This window comes from Pan troglodytes, chromosome 12 (genome assembly GCF_028858775.2).
Source record: "Pan troglodytes isolate AG18354 chromosome 12, NHGRI_mPanTro3-v2.0_pri, whole genome shotgun sequence".
Classification (NCBI taxonomy): Eukaryota; Metazoa; Chordata; class Mammalia; order Primates; family Hominidae; genus Pan; species Pan troglodytes.
Window position 1 is genome coordinate 26,561,650 of NC_072410.2, and position 18,338 is coordinate 26,579,987.

At 53.3% G+C, this 18,338-nt stretch overlaps 1 protein-coding gene across 3 annotated transcripts; it reads left to right on the forward strand.

The window, feature by feature from the left end:
- The first annotated feature begins 1,792 nt into the window (after window positions 1-1,792).
- Window positions 1,793-13,835, forward strand: NEURL3 (neuralized E3 ubiquitin protein ligase 3). 3 transcript variants are annotated; one of them, XM_016948975.4, is made up of 4 exons: window positions 1,793-2,304; window positions 10,551-11,036; window positions 12,024-12,095; window positions 13,034-13,835. In XM_016948975.4, exons 1-4 carry the CDS (start codon window positions 2,229-2,231, stop codon window positions 13,234-13,236), a joined length of 837 nt encoding a protein of 278 aa, XP_016804464.1. In that variant the 5' UTR covers window positions 1,793-2,228; the 3' UTR covers window positions 13,237-13,835. The 3 variants fall into 3 exon arrangements, with proteins under 3 accessions (XP_016804464.1, XP_525820.2, XP_054534598.1); XM_525820.8 differs by lacking the exon at window positions 1,793-2,304 and adding an exon at window positions 6,053-6,205; XM_054678623.2 differs by lacking the exons at window positions 1,793-2,304; window positions 13,034-13,835 and adding an exon at window positions 6,053-6,205 and having other exon boundaries at window positions 12,024-12,462.
- The last annotated feature ends 4,503 nt before the right edge of the window (window positions 13,836-18,338 follow it).

Here is an 18,338-nt window from a genome sequence, read left to right on the forward strand (position 1 = left end):
ACCTGACTTGATGGTTAACAGCTGCCTCAGACACAGCTATCTGCTAGTACTGTGTTCCTCCCAGACTACCCTCAGTAGATCTGTGTCCCTCCCCGGGGCCCTGGCATCACCTCCCACTGTTGCCAGGCTTAGCCTTGGCTCTCCTGGGGTGCCCTTCCCTGCCTCGTGCCCTTATTAACTTCTCACAGTTCCCTTCCCCTCCTTGCATGCTTCCATTTTCTGCCCAACAGTTCCAGGTTCCTCAACCCTTGGCTCCTGCTGAGAATCTTTCAGCAATCCCCTATTTGCTACGGAAGAGTCCAGCCCCTCCACGGCACGGCCCCTGTGATCAGGCTGCCTTCCTGCCCCCCTCCTCACAAGTTGAAGGACCACTGCTCCACTCTACCCTGGGCTAGGCAGTGCTGGCTTCCCACCAACATCCAGTTTCTCCTTCTTCCTTAGTGACAGACCCCAATTTTTAGCTGCTCTTCCCGATAAAGACTACATTTCTCAGTTTCCCTTGCAGCTAGCTGTGGCCATGTGACAAGCTTCTGGCCAATGAGCTATAAATGAAAACGTTACATAGGCCCTCCAGTAAATCAGCTTAATTGCAAGCTGGCTTGGCTTAGCTTAGAGGAGTGCCCATTTGAGTCTTTCTCTTCCCTGATGCTTGGAGCTCTGATGTACTGGCTGGAGTTCCAGCAGCACTTTTGGTACATGACGTGACCTTGAGGCCAGTGCTAGAATGGTGGAGCTGAACAGCGGAGAAAGCCTGGGTCCCCTGTGGCTGCAGAGGTGTCATGACTAGCTGGACTGCCTGTCTTCAGCTTATTTTATGTGAAAAAGAAATGAACATGCCTTGCTCAAGCCACTGTCCTTTTGGACATTCTCTTGCATGCAAGCAATCCTAATCCTACCTGATACAACCATACAGCACAGATCATGTCTCCGTTCCTATGCTTTTGTGTGTGTATTCCTTCTCCCTGAAATGCCTTTCATTCCTTTCCTGGCTGTTGAAATCCTATTTACCTTTCAGGGCACAATTTTAATAACTCTTCTTCCACAAAACCTTCACCCATTCCCTGGGCATAACAACCCCTCGACACCGCTGGTTTTCCCAGCCCTCAGTTTGGCCCTCTTGTAGCACTTACCTAAATTCCAGGGCATGCACAAAGTGGCTGAAGGATGAGGATTGGGTTTCCTTCAATCTCTGGTTACCCAGAACTGGGACAGTGCTTGGCACATAGCAGGCACTAAATCAATTCCTGTTGAACACACATGCATGCACACACGCATGCACACGCATACACACACCCCACACAGGGCAGGCACCACCAGGGCAGGTACCAGGTGTCTTTCCAGGACAGACACCCTGACAGTTGTGTATGGGGTGAGGGGGCACGGGAAAAAGGAAAACAAGAAACCAAAAGAAGAGAGGGCACACCTTTCCCTTGACCCTTCCCTCACGCACAGGCATGAGCAGCCACGCCAGGCCTGGAAGCTGTGCCTCTCTCCCCCAGCTCCCCTCTCTGGCAGGCTCCCCATTCATGCCCAGTGGGCGCTCCCGTGCTGGCTGCTGGCGGGGAGAACCAGGAGGGAGGAAGGCTGTGGAGGCGCCCGGCAGAATCAGGACCCAGGAGGACCGCAGCAGAGCGGAAGTGACAGCACAGACCTGTTAATAACTCTGGGCTGGTACTGTGCTACAGGCTGGCCTCCCTCTCCTCCCTCCCACCCCCAAGGCCCCGTGGGGGCTGCAGCTATTGGTCCAGAGGGCTTGTTGGAGTTGTTGGGTGCTCGAGAGGCAGGCCGACTTGGTGGCTGAGGGCGGCGCCTAGGACACAGTTGCAGTCCTGGCGGAGCGTTTGTGGCCCATTCTCTCCAGGGCACCAGGCCTGTGGTCAGTTCCGCTGCCGGCCACCGGGTGGCAGTGCTGGTCAAGCCCTCCAGCCTCCAGAGCCGGTCTTCCCAGGCGGCGTGGATGCTTCCTGACTCACCAGCTCCGCCAGAACGACATTGTTAGGGCTGGAAGGGCTTAGCCAACATAACACGAAGACGCAATTTATGTATGATTTGAGGGTCCGATTGGAAGGGTTTTTTTGTACATCTACACACCTGTGTGACCACGATCAAGGTGCAGGACGTTTCCAGCTCCCCAGAGGCTTCCCGTGTCCCTGCCGATCACTACCTCCCAAAGGCAGCCTTGTCCTGCTTCGAACACCACGGATGGGTTTTGCCTGAACTTCCTATGAATGGCAGCACGCGGTGCTCTTTGGGTCTTCCCTTACATCAGCCTCACGGCTGTGAGGTTTATCCACGTCGTTGCAGGTAGCAGTAATTTGTTGTCATTGGCACAGTATTCCATGGCGCGCATATGTGGCAGTTTAGGTCCTGCTGATGGTTGTGGGAAGCTGGGCCGGGAGCAGCCTCTGAGACAGAGATCAGGGACAGGGCTGCTTAGGCGGCAGACCCGGGGAAGCATAGGCCTGGACTGGGTGTGCGTGGGACACTGGCCTTGGCCTCCGGGGAATGGGCCCTGCATTCCCGGGGATCTGAGCAGCTCAGCTCCCCCAGCTGAGGGTGAGGTGGACAGCAGTGGACATTCGCTTGTTTCCAGGCTGGGGCTGTTGTGCAGAGCGCTGCTGTGGGCCAGCACACTTGGTTCACGGGGGTGGCATGGCTGGGCCATGAGGCTGGCAGAGGGGTGCCTTGTGCAAAAGCTCCCAACGCTGCCCTGTTTGGCCCCTGCGCGCCCTGGCCGACCGCCCACAGCGCCCGCGGCCCTGATGTTCTGGGGCTGGTTTCTAGGCAGGGCAGCCCCTGCCCTCTGAGATTTTGGCCCGGCGGGGAACGGATGAGGGCTGGCAAGTGTCATAGGTAGGCGTCCCTGGGCCTTAATGGCAGGGACCACGAGGGACCGGGCTGCCTGACAGTGCCCCAGGTTGGGCTGGGCTCCCGGTCCCGCTGGGCCGCACGCTGGAGTGGGCGCGGGGCAGCAGTGGCTTCCTCGTGTGTCAGGCTCTTCCCGGAGCGCGGGTTGAGTCTTGAGAGATAACCTGCGTGAAGACATGTGTAGTGATGGAGCTCTGGGCAAGAGAGGCCGACTGCAACAGAGGGGTCCCAGTGAGGCTACCACCCACCCTGGGAGACGGGTGTGTGGGAGCTGCGGTATAGTGAGCCTCGGCGCCGCTCACCTCCCTCTGGGGCGCCCCTCCCGGCTTTGGGGGCTCCCGGGCCCTCGGCGCCTCCTGCAGTACTGACCGCCGCCAGCAGGGGCCGCCTCAGTCTCGGCACAGCGGAGACCGCCCCGCGCTCGAGGGCACGGGCCCGCCCGTCTCAAAGCAAAGGTTTGCAGCGGGGCTGGCGGGTGACATCTACTGCGGGGCAGCCTCCACCTGACACTCAGCAGCCAGTTAGGCCTATCTACAAATCTCCTGCTCTGTGCCCGCGCAGTCCAGTGGAGGAGATATTCCTAATTAGGGGGCACTTCCAAGGGGCGGAGTCTCCGCGGCGAGTGGCCGTGGAGGGGCGCAAGGCAGACGGTCTCCAGCCACGATACCTGGGCCAGTCCCAGCCTGTCACGTCATGCCTAGTGAGCTGAACAAGCTGCGTAACTGTCGTGTGCCTCAGTTTCCCCACGTGTATAATGGAAATGATTACAATAAACAGGACCTTTTTGAGGAGTTGCCATGAGGACTATCAGGTAAGTTCTGGACTTAGAACGGTAGCATTCCGGGCCAGGAGCGGTGGCTCACGCCTGTAATCCCAGCACTTTGGGAGGCCGAGGCGGGTGGATCACGAGGTCAGTAGATGGAGACCATCCTGGCCAACATGGTGAAACCTCATCTCTACTAAAAATACAAAAATTAACTGGGCGTCATGGAGAGCGCCACAGTCCCAGCTACTTGGGAGGCTGAGGCAGGAGAGTTGCTTGAACCTGGGAGGCAGAGGTTGCAGTGAGCCGAGATCGTGCCACTGCACTCCAGTCTGGGCCACAGAGCGAGACTCCGTCTCAAAAACAACAACAACAACAACAACAACAACAACAACAACAAAAACGGTAGCATTCTGCAGGGGAGGAAAAGTACAAAAGTAAAATCTTTCCCCACCCATTGCTCGGTTCATGGCTAGGACACCTATAACAAAAGACAGGTCAACAAGAGAAAAGCACACAAATTTATTTCATGTAAATTTTACATGACACAGGGGCCTTTGGAAATGAAGACCCAAAGAAATGGGGACATGTATTTTTATGTGTTGGTTTCATGAAGAGTGGGCATCGTGGAGAAGTGATTGGCTAAAGGGGAAGGGGTAATAAACCGGGGAGAGTCGGCCAGCCTGTTCAGATTCTTCTCTCTGTCCCTGTGTCTTCAGAGGTAAGGATGGGTCTTATGGCCTCATGGCCCTACTTCAGGGGATTCGGGCAAAGGGAAGGTGAGCGAGGCCTTCCTGCTTCTGCTGTTTTCTTAAATGCCAAAGTGCCATATTTTGGGGTGGCATGTCCTGAACCCTGGCAGTTTGTTCAATAAACAAACACAGAGTGTGTGGCGGGTATGCCTGTACCCTGGATGGGAGGCTTTAGGCAGGCTTTAGCTCCTCAGAATGACCTCCTCTGCCCCCCAGCTGCCTCATGGCCCAAGGTCCCACTGATGCAACTATACCACCCCAGCCTGCTGGCTTTGGGTGGCCTGAGGGCCATAGCTTGCCAGGTAATTTTCCAGACAGTCTGAGGCTCAGAGTTGACTTCCCTGATAAGATGCCATACATACCTCTCATGAGAGTGTGATTTATTAACAAGATGCATGGCTGCAGCGCTCTGGGGAACCACCCAAGGCAGCCTGCACTAAGGTGGAGACGTACCTGGCACTAGCCATCCCTTAGCCGAGCAGTCACTGATTGTGGCCTTGATCTGGGGTTGAGGGTCAGGGCACTCACAAGGCTCCAAACCCACCAGGCCCTTGCCCCCGAAAGTGGGGTCCACTTGGCCAGGTGCGGTGGCTCATGCCTGTAATCTCAGCACCTGGGGATGCCAAGATGGGGGGACTGCTTGAGGCCAGAAGTTTGAGACCAGCCTGGGCCACATAGCTAGACCTGTCTTCACAATATCAGAAATATTAGCTGAGCATGGTGGAGTGCAGCTGTGATCCCAGCTACTCAGGAGGCTGAGGTGGGAGGATCAATTGAGCTTGGGAGTTTGAGGTTGTAGTGAGCCATGATCACACCACTGCACTCTAGCCTGAATGACAGTGAGACCCTGTCTCAAAAAAAAAAAGTCGGGTCCACATATCTCAGGTAGGGCCTCAGGCTTTCTGAGTCAATCTGCATTTTAACAAGATCCCCAGGAGATTTGAGAGTATGTTGCAATGTGAGTGAGGAGCACTAGGTTAGAGTAAGCCACCTTCCCTCCATGAGCCTCAGTTTTCCTAACCGAAATAAATATTGACGGGCTAGAATACCTTTGGCTTCTTTTCCAGTGCTAACACATTGGGAGCTAGACCTTTGCAGTGACCGTCTGTAGGGCTATTTGCATTTTGTGGCAGTTCTGGGAAAGTGGAATTCCCAGAAATTCCAGTGGGAAAGGCTGGAGGGACCATCAGCTCCTCTCCTCTTCTGTCTGCTTTACCCCTCCTCTCTGTTGGAGGTGCACAATTTCCCAGGTCCTGGGATACAGCAAATCCAATTCAATCTGCTTCAGCAACACAGATTGAGTTCCTTCTGTGTGCCAGGGTCTGCTGCAGTGAATCTCCATCCTGGCTGTACATTAGAATCATCTGCGTTGCTCTGTAAACTCCCGATGCCTGGGTTCCACCCTAGGCCAGTGGAACCAGAGTCTTTGGGGGCGGGGCTGGACATAGGTATTTATTAACATGCTTGGACCATTACAATGCACAGCCAGCTTGAGATTGGTCAGAAGTGAGAAAGAAGGCTACCGTAAGACCTACCCAGGCCAGTCCCCCATTCCTGTTTCCTTCTCTTAGGCCGGCCAGCACCAGCAGGTCAGGCTGCGAGTCAGGAGAAATCACTGGGAAATCCCCTGGATATAGTAACACATGACAGCACCATTGAATTAATCATCAACTTTGTAACGTGATCTCTGGCCCATAAAAAGCAGACCTGCTGAATCTTTGGTAACCTGTCCACTGGCCTTCTCCAGGAAGTTCCTTCTAGACCTGGGGACCTGTGCCCGAGGACCTTAGACTGATGGGTGCCCAGCTCTGCTTCGAGGCCAGTAAGTAGACCTCCTGCAAGCCTGGAGCTTGGTCTCTGGACTGGGGGTACAGGTAGCAGAGGGTGCTCTGTGTCATTGCTGGAGTAGAGATGTGGTCAGTGTAAAGTTTAGGGGGCTGGTGGGGTCCCAGTTCTGCCAAGTTGAGCTATGGGACCTTGGGTAAGTCACTTTGTCCCTGGGCCTCAGTTTCTACATCTCCAGGCCGGGGACGATGCCTGCTGGCTTACAGGGATCTTTATAAAATCAAAAGCACAAATCAAAAGAGTGATAGGCACAAAGGTTCTCTGCAAGCCTCACCTGAGGCCACAGGTGTCCCGTAGTGGAAGAGCCATATGCGGGGGAGATAGAGGACCTGGTCTTTTTTTTTTTTTTTTTTTTTTTTTTTTGAGATGGAGTCTCGCTCTGTTGCCCAGGCTGGAGTGCAGTGGCGTGATCTCAGCTCACTGCAAGCAAGCTCTGCCTCCTGGGTTCACGCCATTCTCCTGCCTCAGCCTCCTGAGTAGCTGGGACTACAGGCGCCCACCACCACGCCCGGCTAATTTTGTTTTGTATTTTTAGTACAGAAGGGGTTTCACCATGTTAGCCAGGATGGTCGCGATCTCCTGACCTCGTGATCCACCCGCCTCGGCCTCCCAAAGTGCTGGGATTACAGGCGTGAGCCACCGCGCCCGGCCTTGAGGACCTGGTCTTTCAGCACCAGCTTATTGGGGTTGTGCATCTCTGGACCTACCCTCCCAGGTAAAGAGCTGGGAGCCTGGGCTCAGGGTCCTCTGTCCCCTGGTGGGCACCATGGGCTCACAGACTAGTAGTTGGCTGTGCCAAGAGCCACTGCTGCTGTCACAGTAATGGTGTTTGGCAGGGAAATGATGGGCCTTAAAGGAGGTGGCATGAGAGTGAAGCAGCCAGGAGCAGCGCTGGGATCCCCCACTTTCTGGCTGCAAAAACACAGATGACTAGCACAGCCTTCTCAAGCTCTGAGGGCTTCCCCCGAGGCGGGATGAGGAGAAAAAGAGGCTGCAAAGTGTTTATGGGTGCCTGACACCCCGAAAGGCTTGACACCTGGAGGAGTGGTGAGGATGGAGATCCCTAGAGGCTCTTGCTGAGCAAGGGGCCGCCCCTGCCCCACTCAGATTCCAAGACCTTAGAGAATCTGGAATCTGACTCTACCTGTCCTGGAGTAGAGACACCCCAGAAGCCCTGTTTAGCCCGCAGGCAGTCCACCCCCTCAGCAGTGGGGACCCCGGGGCAGGTGGAGTAATTGGAGAGATCGCCCATGGGCAGGGCACTCAGCTTCTCTGAGCTCAGGGTCCTGCCTGCAAACAGGACCCATAGAAAGAGCGGCTGCCTCTAGGTGTGAGGGTGCTTGGGCACCAGGATGATCTGAACCCTGTGCCAGCCCAGCCACTGGGGACAGGTCTGCTTGGAGAGCCACATGTGGCCTATGCCCACCTCTGCCACTCCCCACCCTGGGAGTGGGGTGTCCCGGGCTGCCTGGGTCAAAGTGTGGGAGGACCCCTGCAGGCCTCGTGGGAGGAGGCAGGTGGAGTGGAGGTGGTGATCACACCCGTCAGGCCACCCCGACCCTGCTCCAGACCCAGGCACAGAGCCCTGTGTGAAGTAGGTGGACACGGTCCTGTGGGCCCTTGCCAGGCTGGTGGGTCGGGGGTGGGTTTCGGCCCCACTCAGCCTTAGTGGTGCACAGTGAATAGCTGACATGACCATGCAGACAGACCAAGAGTCTTCATAGATGAGAGGCTGTGCCCTAAGGGACCTTTTGCTGCCCTGCCAGGTCCCAGGGGGCTGCCCGAGGTAGGGGGCGGAGCCTGAGTGAGCAGCACAGAGGAGGCTGCTTAGGTGCCCCGGCTGCGGAATGACCTGTGCAGCCACCACGTCCCCTCGGCACCCACCAGCCCTGGTGACATGAGGACTTAGCTCCATACAGGGCTGCTGAGAAGGCTCCTGAAGCAGGGATCGGGGAGCTTTGCAAACTGTCAAATTATCCTCCAGGGCAAGGCCTGCTTCTCAAGGGCTCCCAGGGCCTCATGCACCCTCAAGGCCATTCCGGGGGAGTTCCCCTCCTCCCTGGACTGCCTCCAGCCAGCCAGTTCCCTACTCCCTCCAGGAAGTGGATGGAGGAGTGAGGTCACCGGCCATCCTCCACCCCTCCTTGCCCCCAGAGCCAGTCCTGCATGGAGCCAGCCTCTGTCCCGGGCACCTGCCTAGAGGGTGGGGTGGAAACTCCATCCCCAATGAGCACGGGCTCATCTCTGCTGGTTCCCGTCTAGGCCCATGGTGCTGAGCATGACAGGGCTCCAGCTCCCCTGACCCCAGGGGTTCCCCTTTCCCTGTAGGGGCTGCACTGGGTGAGGCTGGGAGAACTCCTCATCAACCCTAGTTCTGCCCCTGATTGCTGTGGGGTGGGGCTAGCCACTTGCCCACTGTCTGCCTCTTAGGATGGCAGCAGGATTGGGTGTGGCAGTTTGTAGAGAGGGCTCGGATGCCGGCCACCATCTCCGGCACCGCCCCTCGTCCAGGGCCATTGCTCCAGCCTCTTGCCAAGCCCACTCCAGGGCTTCTCTCCAGTTCCCACCTCAGGGATGGGCAGTGACCCAGCCAAAGGGCTGGCCTCTGCCCTCCTAGATTGTGGCTGGTTGTGCCAAGAGGCCCTGCTTGCCCTGTCACCCCCAGCCCCATGCCTGGCCAGGTAGGCAGTGAACAGGACTCCAGACAGGTGTTCTGAGACTCCTGGCCTTGCTGGACATGCACTTCACTGCCGTTTGTGGGTGAGGAGGCTGGGCCCTGGAGGACAGTGACCTGCCTGGGCCAGCAGCAGGGCAGGCCTGGAATGGGGGTGTTAGCCATGGCCCAGCTGGTGTCCCACTGCCCTCCATGGAGCAGCCTCAACCATGGGCACAAGGTCAGGTTCACTGATGTCAGGGACCCCAGCCTGGCTCCGGCTCTCCATGTGTGCTGGCTCTGGGACTTCTCCTTGCCTAGGTGCAGCCTTGAGGCACGGGGAGCTGGGCAGGCCTGCTGGGATTCGCGGGAAGGGATGAGTGCATCGTGGGAAGGCACGGGCGGGGCACAGGCGAGGGGTGAATGCGGATACACAGGGCTCTGTGAGAGTCCCAAGGCCACGGTGAGCACTGGTCTTTAATGCTGGGGAAAGGTCACTGCAGGTAGGCTTACCTTTGGCCTGTGGAAGTCAGGGACAGAGTCACTGTCACCGCAAACATGTCCTGGTGCCTGACCAGATGGAGCCTCCTGGCCCTGGGCTCCGCTAGAGGGTGTAAACCTGTGTGTAGTCAGAGTGCCTGCCTTGCCAGGGGAGTGTGACCTGATCTGGGAGGGGAGTGGCCTTGCTCCTTAGGATGGGGTCTGGCTTAAGTTCTGATTGAATTCGCCTTTTATTTTCAACAGCAAACAGCCAGCCAGCCTCCCTCTCCCAGCCCAGAAAGAGCAGGACCAGGAGGGGAGGGGCAAGGCCGGCTAAGGCAGTTCTGGGGTAGGAAGCCCCACCAGCTTCCTGCAGGCTGAGTGGAGAGGAAGGGCTGCTCAGTGAGGTGCTTTCCCCTTCTGACTGCCAGGCAGAGTCCTATGGGAAGTCCCCTGGTTTCAGAGCCCATGCCAGAGCCAGGCTGGACCCCACCCAGGATTCTGAGGGGCTAACCTGGGACTTCCTCTCCAGCCTGCACCTATACTCTGTGGGGAGCAGCCAAGCCCCTTTCTCTCCCAGGACAAGGATGTCACCATTGCTGGGGGCCATGGTCTTCACAAGTGATGCAGTTCCCCATGGGAAAACAAGAGAGACAAGCAGAGAGGGAATAGCAGACCGCCTCCTGGAGCAGACCACAGTCAGCGAATCTGTCTGTCTCCTCTTCCGTCATTTTTAGGTGCATATGGAATAAACGTATGGGCTGGGCGCAGTGGCTCATGCCTGTAATCCTAGCGCTTTGGGAGGCAGAGGCAGGAGGATCACTTGAGGCCAAGAGTTCAAGACCAGCCTGGGCAACACAGCAAGAACTCATCTCTGAAAACAAAACAAAACAAAACAAACAAAAAAACCGTGTATAACAAACATATAGATATTTATGCCTGACTAACCCTACTCTTTCTCTTGAACAATAATAACCATTACTAGATTGGTCGCAGGAAGAGCGCAAAGAGACATCAGTTCCTATAGTTTTCATAACAACCCTGCAGGAACCGAGAGAGGTGGAAATGGTCCCTAGGGGAAGGTCAAGGTGCTCCCAGGTGTGAGGGACTCTGGGATACTGGGGGCTCTCTGGGGAGCTGGTGGGTCCAGACCCGGTTAGCACTGACACTCCCCATCCTCAACCCACAGACGCCAAGGCGCCCCGAGAGGCACTTCGCTTCCATGCCGAGGCCAAGGGCGCACAGGTGCGTCTGGACACGCGTGGCTGCATCGCGCACAGGCGCACCACGTTCCACGACGGCATCGTGTTCAGCCAGCGGCCGGTGCGCCTGGGCGAGCGTGTGGCGCTGCGAGTGCTGCGGGAGGAGAGCGGCTGGTGCGGCGGCCTCCGCGTGGGCTTCACGCGCCTGGACCCCGCGTGCGTGTCCGTGCCCAGCCTGCCGCCCTTCGTGTGCCCCGACCTGGAGGAGCAGAGCCCGACGTGGGCGGCCGTGCTGCCTGAGGGCTGCGCGCTCACTGGGGACGTGGTCCGCTTCTGGGTGGACCGCCGCGGCCGCCTCTTCGCCAAGGTCAACGCCGGCTGCCGGCTCCTGCTGCGTGAGGGCGTGCCCGTCGGCGCCCCGCTCTGGGCCGTGATGGACGTGTACGGGACCACTAAGGCCATCGAGCTGCTGGGTGAGGCGACCATGGGGACCCCGCAGGGGAGGTGGGGAGATGGGGGCTCCAGTGGCACCCCACAACGATCCAGAGCCACAGGAAGAACGTTCACATTCAGTTATTCCATCAGCCCCTGCCCAGTGTTAGCTGTGAAGATGGGCACTGGAGACGCCAGATAGACAAGGCTCAGTCGTAGGGAGGGCAGTCTTGTCCCTAAAGAATGATAAGCAGATAGGACCAGCACTCACACCATCTGTTACTCAAACACCTGTTAGAGTGCCCATCTCCTTTTACAAAGGAAGAAACATTTGGGCTGGCTTTGCAGCCTAAATAGGAGTTCACTAGATACAAAGGTGGCAAGCAAAGGGAACACACAGGTGAGGCTAGAGGTGCGCATGGAGAGTGCCTGCAGGGAGAAAGCTGAGCCTCTCAGTCAGTGGGGGGGAAAAGAGAGCCATCCCTTTAGCGACCCCAGAAGAAGGTGGATTTCAGGAGAGCACAGAGAGGCAGTAACACCCATAACAAGAAATATTGGCATTCCTGGGCCTGGTGGTGGTCCACTCCCCGCCTCCTGCCAGCAAATTTGTTAAAACCATTTGTCACAGCTGCCAGCGCCTCACACCTGAAGCACCTGATTTGCTGGGTCTGGAGTGGAGCCCTGAACCTGTGTTTGTCCAGGCTCTTGGGAGATGTTGATGCCCATCTGGGTTGGGAATGTGGCTCGGCTGAGGGTCTCCACTCAGGCAGCGGCTGGAGGGCAAAGAAGAGGGGCCTGAAGGAAGGTGGCTCAGGAGGAGGAATCTCCAGCCCCAAGGATTCTCGGATTCTCAGCTGGGTCAAGCTGGGGAAGGGATGGCCAGGACAGGGTCTTAAAATTTGGGGATGGGGGCTCAGCATTGCAACCCAGGAAAGAAAGGAGACCAGACACTTTGCTGCGGGGCCAGGGGCGGGGATGGGGGCACCTGGGCTTGCCGTCCTGGACCTGAGTTTCTCTCTCTGCCTCAGATCCCACAGCCAGCCGGCTCCCAACAGCCATGCCATGGGACCTCAGCAACAAGGCTGTGCCTGAGCCCAAAGGTGAGTGCCTTCCCAAGAATCAGGGACTCCCCGGGAATCCAGCACGTGGGAGTGGAGGGAGAAGCCCCACGTCCTACTGGTTGTTCATTCAAGTCTCTCACAGGCTTTGGGCCAAAAGATTTGGCTCTGCCTACTGGAAACCTAAAAGCAACCTGGCGTCTCTGCCTTCGAGAGCATTTGCCTACTCTGTGAGTTATAAGAGCACTTTTATGAACAGACAGTGTTATTTTGTTCTTGCTTTAAAAAGTCATCCACATTCATTGTAAATGCTTTGCCGATGGAAATAAAGATGAAAGGATAGGTGGGGTGCAGTGGCTCACACCTGTAATCCCTATACTTTGGGAGGCCGAGGCAGGAGGATCGCTTGGACCCAGGAGTTTGAGACCAGCCTGGGCAACATGGCGAAACCCTGTCTCTACAAAAAGTACAAAAATTAGCTGAGTGTGGTGGTGCATGTCTGTGGTCCCAGCTACTCGGGAGGCTGAGGTGGAAGGATGGCTTGAGCCCAGCTGGCTGAGGCTGCAGTGAGCTGTGATCACACCACTGTACCCCAGCCTGGATGACAGAGTGAGACTGTCTCTAAAAAATAAAAAAAGATTAAAGGATAAAGAGGAAAGTTAAAAAAAAGCACCCATTACCTCTTGGGTGGATTTCCTCCCAGTATTTTCGGTCATCGATATAGACATGTGTGTATATAGGGACTTGTCTGTGCTGTGTTTTCCTTCTCTCTAAATTGGAATTGGAATATATATATATATATATAAAATGGTTTTCTTCCCCCTTTTTTTTCACTTGATTACACTGTAAGCATTTCCTCACTAGGTAACAGTCTTCAAAATATAGCTACATGTTTCTCTGTCATTCTCTGTGGTCACATTGTGAGCGGGTTGCCCACCCCTTCCCCCATGTGCCCTGACCTGTGTTGTTCCCTCTTCCAGCCACACCAGGAGAGGAGTGTGCCATCTGCTTCTATCACGCTGCCAACACCCGCCTTGTGCCCTGCGGCCACACATACTTCTGCAGATACTGTGCCTGGCGGGTCTTCAGCGATACGGCCAAGTGCCCTGTGTGCCGCTGGCAGATAGAGGTGGTAGCCCCTGCGCAGGGCCCTCCTGCTCTGAGGGTTGAGGAAGGCTCATGAAAGGAGGCTTCCCAGTATGAGTGGCAGCCCGGGCCTAGATCTGAGTCTGGCCCCTGCAGAGGAAGGAGGCGCAGCCCTACCTTCTTTCTGGGGAAGAGTCAGAAAGGCTGATTAGCAAGAGGTGCGGCAGAGAGAGGAAGGCAGGGAGGTGCTGTCTGCTGCCTCCACCTGTTCCCCAACAGGATAGCAAGGAAAAACCCCTCTTTCTGTCCATGCCAGAACTATCCTTCTGATGGGGTGCTTTGTTTAGAGATGGGGTGGCCCAATCCCCAATCAGTTTTACGTCTGAGGGAGTTCAGGTATCTGTTGTGTCTGGTGAAGCCCTGTACCTCCTGGGTATTGAAGAACCTGGACTTGAAGCAGGAGGTATCTGCATGGAATGTATAAAGTTCCACGTGGAAGCTGGGTTGCCTCCCACAAGTCCCCAGTAGAGTGGATCTGTAGTTACCCGCCCTGCCTCCCTTTCAGGGTGGTCATGAGGTCCCAGAGAGACCATGCATCTGAAGATGATTTAAAACATGAAAGTGTATTGTTGTCACTGTGGTAATTTCCTTGCCAGTTTCTGAGATATCAAAATAAAGTTTGTGTTTCCTGAATGATTTTGTAGTGCCTGTATCCTCTTGCTTGCAGTCTGGGAGTGGGGTAGGAGCTGTGGGTTGTTTGGGATGATGCAGCATTTGGAGACATGCCATTCTGTCTTCCCCACAATCTGGGCTTGTAGGTGGCCTGGGTGGGCCTCTGGGCACTCGGGCCCATGGACTGAGCACATGAAGGGGGTAGTCTTATAATCCCAGTCCTTAAGTCCCAACCAGACTTTTTGCCCTTGCCACCCTTGATTTTGGGGCACTGCCTGGAGGCTCTGACCCCCGACTGAAGGCAGGAGTTGGCCGGCCTGGGAGCCCACCTCAGCAGGTGTCTGGCAGTGGCAAGCTGTGCCTGTGACTTTGCTGTTGTCCCCTGCTCTGTGGCTGCTGGGGAGGCCACTCCTGGGGGAGAGGGCTATATGAAGGGAATCCGAACCTATTGTGCCCCAAATGGAAAGTATGGGCACCTCCACACACTGCCTTTCTGCCCATCGCATAGCCAAACAGAAGGTCAGGATGCTGGATTTGATGACACCTGAGTATCTTTCACTCTGGAGTGGGATCCCCTCACTACCACCCACAAGTGCTCTGACCTGGGGCATGTGAGTTGACCTCCGTGAGCCTCAGTTTCATCATCTGTAAAATGGAAGTAGGATAATTTTCTTGCTGGTAAGTTGTGAGGAGCATGAACATTCAACTTCTAACTTAGAAGAAGGACTCAAAACTGGCAGCTCCCTTTCCCTGGAAAAGGCATCTCCCAGGGGAAGTTCCCAAGAGTGCACTGGAATGGTTGTCAGGGGCCTTGTGTGAGTCCCGGTAGCCCACTGACTTTTACCAAGGGCCTCCAATCACCCCAATACTTTGGAATGATTTCTATGGATCCTAAAGCAAGTGTTTTCATCCTTTAAATGTCTTATTTTTCCCCCCTATGCCCAGATAGCTTCAAGGTGAGGGCAGTACTTTAATCCTAATTCCAGTGAACACTACCTTATTAGGTAACATCTAGAAAGCCTGATTTTAGAAAACATCTCTAACCAGAGGTGGACCTTCTGGAATGGTGGAGTAAGGAATGACTTCTGTAAACCCATTGTTCCATAAAAACAACAAAAATACTGGCAAAATTACCAAAATCAACTTTTTCAGAACTCTAGAAATTAACCAGAGGCTAACAATAATCTGAAGGATGCTTATCTGAGATAAACCGCTGTACTCTGGTAAGAACAGTGGGGTTTGTGTGGTTAACTCCTCCCATCCCTCTGCCTCTAGCTCCACAGTAGTCCTGAAAACCAGCAGCCTTGAAGCCACTCAGGGTGGATGGACAGACTCAGTTGGGAGCTCCTCGGGAAGCTCCATCCCTAGACTATTGTCACTATCTGACCTACATTTTCGTTCTCTGGAAAAGTTTCATTCACAGGGCGTTGTCATTCTTTAACCCTACCTGGGGCCCTCTCCATGGGAAACCCCTATCCCTGGGACATTTGCCAAGCATAATCAGTTTCAATTGTTTAACATTACAGCTGCCTAAGTCTGTGATACTAGCTGAGGCAAACAAGAGCCTGGCCAGAGATTTAAAAGGAAGATCTGTGAAACGAGACGTCCGTAGAGAACTTTGAAAAGTTATGATATACTCCTGGGGATCTACAAGGCTGTGTACACACTCAGGAAAGACTAAGAGGACCCCAATCTCTCACTTTGGCTGACCTTGAGGCCCTGTGAAAGTAGGAAGCGAAGGGTAAGGCAGAGTTAGAAACTTCCTGAGCATTGAAGGTGTGCCCCAACCCATAAACAGAGCTCCTTGTCAAAAGGTGGAAGATTTACTAGCTCAAGGCATTTAAGGAAATCTCTGTCTGATCATTAGCTGACCACTAATCTAACTGGGCATAGACTTCAGTTGGCTACACATTACGAGAAGTGTAGACTTTACAGAATTAGTCCAGGAAAGTGAGCAAAAAACAACAGAAAAACAACAACAACAAAAGCCCCACAGAAACAGCAGCAACAAACTGGCAACGACAACAAGCCCTGGAAGAGTGAGTGTCTGATTATCAGGGCTTCCAAATTATATTACCTAAAGAGCTCTAGTTTTTAAAGAAAAATTACGAGATCTGCAAAGAAATAAGAAAGTATTGCCTATGCACAGGAAAAAATCAGTCACTAGAAACTGTCCCTGAGACAGCCTTGATGTTAGATTTACTAGACAAAACCTTTAAATCAGCTGTTATGAATATGTTCCGTGAGCTAAAGGAAGCCATGTCTAAAAAAATTTTTTTAAGTATGTCAATCATGTCTCACCAAATACAGAATATCAATCTCTCAGAAAGATAAAAAACCAACCAAATAGAAATTCTGGAGTTGGAAAGTACAATACTTGAAGAAAAATTCACTAATACCAGCGGGGTCCAATAGCAGATTTAGGCTGGCAGGAGAAAGGATCAATGAACTTGAAGACAGGTTAATAGAGATGATTATGATTTAGTCTGAGGTATAGAAGGAAAAAAAGAAGAATGAACAAGCCCCAGAGACCTATGAGACACTGTCAAATGCACCAACATACATGTAAAGGGAGTACCAGAAAGAGAACAGGAAGATAAGGGGGAAGAAAGAAATTGTATAAGTAAAGTCCAAAGAGTTTTCAAATTTTCTAGGGAAAAAAATATCTATATATATATCTATATGTATATATTTGAGACAGAATCTCACTCTGTCACCCAAGTGGGAGTGCGGTGGTGAGAGCTCAGCTTACGGCATCCTCTGCCTCCCGGGTTCAAGCAATTCTCCCGCCTCAGCCTCCCAAGTAGCTGGGATTACAGGTGTGCACCACGAGGCCCAGCTAATTTTTGTATTTTTAGTAGAGACAGGGTTTTACCATGTTGGCCCACCTGGTCTTGAACTCCTGACCTCAGGTAATTCACCTACCTCAGCCTCCCAAAGTGTTGGAATTACAGGCGTGAGCCACCACGCCTGGCCAATTTTCTGAAAATATTAATCTATACATCCAAGAAGCTCAATGAATTCCAAGTTGGATTACTTAAAGGCTGGTCCTCACTCTAATGTGCTACTCTGCCTCCACCCTAAGAAGGATAAACTGAAAGAGATCCACACCAAGGTATATCGTAGTCAAATTGTCAAAAACCAAAGACAGTGGAATCTTTAAAGCCTCAAAAAAAACAAAACAAAACAAAACAAAAACACTTAATTGCATACAAGTTATCCTCAATAACAACTAACTTCTCATCAGAAATCATGGGGACCAGAAGACAGTGGAATGATGTAAGTACTGGAGGAAAAGGACTGTGAACCAAAAATTCTGTATCCAGCAAAACTGTCCTTCAAAAGTGAAGAAGAAATTAAGATATTCCCAGATAAACAAAAACAGAAAATTCATTACCAGTACATGTGCTCTACAAGAAATATGGGATTCTTTAAGACTGAAATGAAAGGAATGATCTCTAACATTTCTCTAATTTTATAGATAGGAAAACTGAGGGGCAGGTAGAAGGAATCATCTTATAAATGATGGGATAAGAATTAGATCCTTGTTATAACCACACTGATGCAATCATTTCTTCATTCATCAAATTAATTCCAAGAACATTGAAACATCTGACTCTAGAAGCCATCTTAGTACGAGCACAGACTTGCCTTGTCCTTGGGAGCAACACTGGGGAATAAATAATTATATTCAATGTGGTAAGTGTTAGAATAGCTTATACTGGCTGGGTGCGGTGGCTGACGCCTGTAATCCCAGCACTTTGGGAGGCTGAGGCAGGCAGATCACAAGGTCAGGAGTGTGAGACCAGCTTGGCCAATATGGCGAAACCCTGTCTCTACTAAAAATACAAAAATTAGCCAGGCGTGGTGACGCACGCCTGTAGTCCCAGCTACTCGGGAAGCTGAGGCAGAAGACTCGCTTGAACCTGAGAGGCAGAGGTTGCAGTGAGCCAAGATCATGCCACTGCACTCCAGCCTGGGCGACAGAGTGAGACTCTGTCAAAAAAAAAAAAAATAGCCTATACTAAGAGCTTTTCAACTTCCATTTCAAGATGATAGACTGAGCACATGTAGTTGTTTCCTTTTATTCCAAGTCTCTATACATTGCTCAGAATGATTTAAACAAATATATTTCTTCCCTATAAAACAATATAGGGAAAATCTGGTGAACTAAAACCACAATAAAAGGTGGAAAACAGGTGGGATCAGATTAAATATGGAAACCGTGCCAGAGGAGAGGACTGCCGCAAAAGGTGAGAGCAGCTCTAGGAATGCTTCAAACTCAGGACTTGTGAACTGGGAACCGCAGGTGGTCCATGATCGACTGACCGTGACTGGTAGAGGCTCACAGAATAGACAGCCAGGAATGTTCACCTCAGGCCACACAGTGAGTCACAGAAGTGTCTTCCCATGGGCAGGATCAGTGAGAGGTGAACAACTGGGTGTGAGGCAAGACAAAGCCCCAGAGATTAACAGCTCCCAAGGATAGCAGGAAGCTTCCACATCTGGAAGTTTCACCATTGGCTC